Source organism: Phaethon lepturus, unplaced genomic scaffold (genome assembly GCF_000687285.1).
Source record: "Phaethon lepturus isolate BGI_N335 unplaced genomic scaffold, ASM68728v1 scaffold6945, whole genome shotgun sequence".
Lineage (NCBI taxonomy): Eukaryota > Metazoa > Chordata > Aves > Phaethontiformes > Phaethontidae > Phaethon > Phaethon lepturus.
Window position 1 is genome coordinate 37,566 of NW_010538262.1, and position 5,240 is coordinate 42,805.

At 38.7% G+C, this 5,240-nt stretch overlaps 1 protein-coding gene across 5 annotated transcripts in view; it reads right to left on the reverse strand.

Annotated features, from left to right (window-relative positions):
- ELAVL4 (ELAV like neuron-specific RNA binding protein 4) overlaps positions 1 to 4,521 on the reverse strand; it is a 42,080-nt gene extending 37,559 nt beyond the window's left edge. For 2 of the 5 annotated variants that reach the window (XM_010286729.1, XM_010286727.1), the window contains exon 1: positions 4,287 to 4,521. In XM_010286729.1, the coding sequence (XP_010285031.1) occupies positions 4,287 to 4,515 (229 nt within the window). In that variant the 5' untranslated portion in view covers positions 4,516 to 4,521. The remainder of the gene's footprint in view (positions 1 to 4,286) is intronic. The other 3 variants (XM_010286725.1, XM_010286726.1, XM_010286728.1) reach the window with 2 other exon arrangements.
- Between the last annotated feature and the right edge of the window lie 719 nt (positions 4,522 to 5,240).

A 5,240-nucleotide genomic window follows, 5' to 3' on the forward strand; every position in this document is an offset into this window, starting at 1 on the left:
TCATAAGTGATGCACAGAAATCTGTATCAATAAATATTCTGCTTTACAGTGCACCTGGATTGCTGTAAGATATGAAAGATTATTTGCGATACAAAGATTTTAGACACCAATCATTTGAGGATTTGAAGATGTAAATGCCTGTGTAGATGACAGAAACAAAAATATAATTCTTAAGAGCTCAGCTAAGGCCACCAGGTCAATAAAATAATTAATAACTAACATCCCCTTCTCCCCCCCACAAACTATGTCAACAAGGACAACTCACTCGGCCAGCAGCAATTACAGTGTCTGACAGACACTATACTGACTGGATCTTTTGTTTTCAAACATGGGACAAAAGTTCAGCACTTCTCTCAAGTTTTTCTAACGAATTCAAGCCCTCCTTCCTCAAGTCAGGAAGATATTTATCACCAGCTTCCTCTGGACAAAGAAAGAAATAAAGAGCATCTGCAACACTATATAGCTTAGCACCACTCTTAAGCACTGAGCCTCATGTTCATCTGAGGCTGTAGTCTTCCTCTGTGAAGTCACCTCCCTTCACCTAACACTGCTCTAAAACGTTTATGCCATTTAGTTTTTTTAACTCAAGTTCCTCCTCATTTTTTGAGAGCAGCTGATTAAACCTGAACAACTGGGTTGTTGGACGAAATATGCTGTAGCTATGAAATGGTACAGCAGGGACCAGTTTCACTGTTAATTTAAAATGCTAGAATTAATTAGGTAGTGTAAATGAAGAATTTAATAAGCACACTTTACAACCACAAGTTCTGCTTTTATTAAACACCCCTGCCAAATGAAGGCAACTATCTTCAGTCTGTTTTGCCTTGTCTCATTCCCTTAAAATCTCTGCAGTGAAAAAAGTATTTTTTCTATTGCAACCCCTCCTCCACAATTAAAATGTATGCCTGACTTCCATCTCCTCTTTCAAGTCATTAGCATCTTTTAAAAATGCTACTGTATATCCTGCCTGTTCTGAGAAGCTACCAAACAAAACCGAAGTTTACGATTTTGGTTTTGAATACCAAATTAAAGGCTGTCTTAGAAGCTGTCATTCCTATTCAGCTCAGTGCGGTGTACTACCAAATTAGCATATTTTTTTAGTAAGGGAATATGCATGTTTAAACATGTGTCTTTCCAAAGCGAGGGGTAACATCACGAATCAATTTTCTTAAAAAACCCTACTACTGTTCCAAGACTGCAAAAAGACTTGGAGCAGACGATTATTCCTGACATACACTGTTTAATCCATTTTAAAATTAAGAAGAGTTCAGATCATAAATTCTCTCAAAGGGATCCCGTATGTTCAACAGACTTTGTCTAGCTGTGAACTCCTTGAAAAAAGTATTTTGGGAGCCTAAACATTATTTTACGAAATCTATGCAATTCCTTAACAGGACAGGGGAAATAGAATCTTTTACATGAACCAATTCAATCCTATTTAGCCTCAGAAATACATCAAATTTTCTAATATGGTTTTGCCAGGGTACCTACTTAATGATTATGGTTTGTGACCTTCTCTATTTTTCTTGAAGCAATCTCTCTCTGCAGCGAACTTTTTATTCTGGCTTTCCTTGATTTACCTTAATAGATATTAAGTTTGTCTCCTGCTAAGACAACCCATATTTTAAACAGGAAGAGCTCCAACATTTGTTTAGAGGCATACTACAACAGCACACACTTAGCTGAGGTTTATTAAACACACAAAATTTTGAACAGAAATAACGAAGAATCCAGAAGTAGACAAAACCTAAATTGTTTCAGGCCTTCACCAGTTCAGTAAGAATAGCTTAAGAATTTACTGTTTCTTCTGCTGTACAGCTTTCACTGTCAAAAAAGAAAAGCAGAGAACGCCTGGAAAGCCAGTCATTCCTGTAACAGCCTACTGGCATAGTCCCCTCCCAAGAACCCTAACGAAGAAGAACACACTTACATGACAATTCTGAAAGATGAGCTGGATATGAGCTCAGTGCATTTCCATTTTGTTACTCTCAATGCTCTAAACCTTTAAAAACATGGACTGCTTCTGGCTGAGGACTTAATTTGATTTACTAACTCCAAATTCAATGTGAGGAAGGAACATGCATCCTAAAATTTAGTAATGTTGCACAATGTCTTTTTTCCGTTTTCAAAAATGGCACAGCGACTTTGGAAGACAATTCTTTTGCAAGTTTGGTTCTTTTGTACTTTGTATCACTTCTTAAAACAACATGTAGGCTCCTCAATCACTTAGGGGTGATGTCCTCAAAGTATCTGTGTAATTATTCCCCCCCCCTGCCCTTTAAAGTATCTTACTCATCATAGAGATTTACACACTTTGTGCAGAAAGAAAACGCATAGGCAAAAAAAAAAGAACATGTCAGAAGATCATATAGCAAATTTCTCACATCTTCAAATACAGAGACAAAAGCCTGGAGATAGAATGAAACAAAAAGAATACTGTTCCTAGCTGATGAAGTAATGGCTCTCCGTCCAAAGTCAGCCAATTCCCTATGAAAACAACACTGAACATCTAAAGTCTTGAAATTATATTGCAAGGACATCGTCATGAATTTGAGGGATATGGGAAGCAGAAAAGATCATGAAACACAGGACCTGCCACGCTCGAAGTTCAAGCTAGGCACACTAGACTCCTGCAGATGAGGGTTAGGTATTCACTTCTGTCTGAAGTAACTGAAGTAACCTGCAATTGAATTTATCATATTTTCAGGCTAAAAAGACAGACACCGATTTGGAGCTAAACTGGTCTGTTGGTAGATATCAAGGGTAGTACGTCACACTGGGATACTGGGCCAGCTATGCTTATGAAAGAAGAGGACTTCAGTTAATTTGCATGGAAATTTCTGGAGTGGGAGGTTATAAGCCATTTGTTTTCCTTAAAGCAGAAAAAAAGTAAAGAATAAATAAAAGTCAATTCAATTTTTCAATCTTCTTCCTTTAATACCCCTGAAGCTGTGTCCCAATCAGAAGATATATTGAAATAGATACATCATGGTCAACGTGCTAAAGAAAGCTCTGCCGGACTACACTTCTGAGGACTTGAGCTGCCCTGCAGCCACTGCCATTTGTTATGTGCCTTGTGTTCAACCTGAACATTTGCTGTACGTCAGGAAGTAAATAAAAAAAGAAGCATTACATGTTTAAAAGCACTAAGCAGATCATCCTAATACTGCCAGTAGTACAACACCTGCCAGGCTGTTACGGAAGTAGGTATGAAGATTTGTATTTTAATTACTCATCTTTATACGGTGCCTCTTTCCACAGAGCGCACACTCAAGCTGCCAGGAGTGCATCCGAGAGAAGAGACAGCTCCTTTTCTGGAACCCTTTCCTTCCCAAGGCTGCTGCTCTGTGCTAAACATAACAGCACTGGTGATGCACTGAACAGCAGTGACATTTCAGCTGTTCCCCACCTACAGTGCGAGTAGACACGCAACCTATAAACTAACCTATAAAGCAAGCTATAAAAGCTGATTGTTCATGCCCCTGTCTTCTTGCACATCAGTGAGTTCCTGGCTGTGGCAGCAAGAAAATAGAGTAGGCTAGGTGCACCTACACCCATCCACACCTCTTCTAGCGATGGTGCAAACATCTTGCTCCTTTTTGAGGCAGTATCTGCAATAGGAGGCTTTCCTCATTCTGAAGGCACCTACCAGTAGATGCTGCTTCATGTGAAAAAGTGTCATGGCAAATTAAAGTGTTTTCAGGGAGCAAAATTAAGTTCTTTAACCAACACCCACAAATGTCCAAATGAAATCCAGAGCAGTGGCACCCAACTACAGACCACTGCTGTTCCAGAATGCCATGGTAAATAAGCTGTGATAGGCATGCAAAACCATCTTGACTTTACAGTGTTGTTAACAGGCAAAAATCTGATAAAGGTATGGTGAGGTTCAAAAAAAATAGTTCAAAACATCCAGTTGGCTCACGCCATTCAGACTATCCTCCTATAACTTTATCAGCATTAAATAAAAAAACCCCAGAATAATTAGGAAAGTAATGCCATCATCTGAGGTTGGCTGCAAGAAGCTGCACAGCATGTTACATGCATGCACACGGGCAATGTTTGTTTTTCTCAGATCTGTATGGAGGCTGGAAGACAAGGGGCTTCTCCTACACTCGTTCTAGATCCAGTCTGTATCATTGACAACTAAAGGTTTACCATCTGAAGAAGTCTACCATGCAGTATCCCTCAAGCTAAGCACTTGCAATATAAGCACCAAGATTTTGCTGACTGCAAGTGTAAACGGACCCTGATGAATATAAGAGTCAACAATATAAAGCACTTACCTGTAATTTTGTCTCTCACGAGCTTGCAGGATTCAATTTCACCAATGCTCCCAAAGAGACTCCTGAACTCCTCCTGGGTCATGTTCTGGGGTAAATAGTTGACTATGAGGTTGGTTTTACTGTCATCTGTAGCAGCCCCCGTCTGCATCGGGGAAGGGCAGTTTCTACTGTTGCTGGAGGGTCCATTGGTTGTATTGGAAGTAGGGCCATTCGACACCTGAGGCTCCATGGTGCTAATTATCTACATCAAAATAAGATGAGAAGGGGAAAAAACCTTAAGTTTCATAGATACAATAGCTATTTTTAAAGATACTTACAAACGAATGAGTAGGTAGCATTCATGGCGCATTTAGATACTTCAACAAAAAAACCCAGCTTGATTCCTCTCATTGTTGCAAAGTAGGTCATGCTCGTCTTTGGCTGTGAGCATATACTAAGATGCAGTTAAAAAAACCTTTTTTTGTTAATGCGAAGCTGAGTTCTGCTTTCATCACGCAGCCATTTTCACAAATGTAAATTTAAACCACATAAATTTAATTATAATTTAAGGTAATAATCATAATTAAAATTATAGTTCCATTAAATCAGATGAAGTAAGTGTATGGCTCTATAAAAAAGGTAAAATATTTTACCTATTTAATAACTGTATCACACAGTGCAATGACAACAACATTAACCAGGCACAGTCGATCTGCAAAGTGTCATCATTTGGATTGCCTTCAATTAATAAACTCATAGCATCCCAAGACATACCATTTACTGGTTCCAGTGATGACCTATATTCTCCAGTTACATTTTTCACTAACGAACTGACACCTCTTTAAATAATAAAGCCCTAGATTTGCAATCTTCAGAGATAAAGGTCTTCAGATATTTACTGGAATCAAAGAGGTTTAATCAGAGAAAGGCTTATCAGGTGCAGGCTGGAATTTTAACAAGTGCTTCTACCTTGAA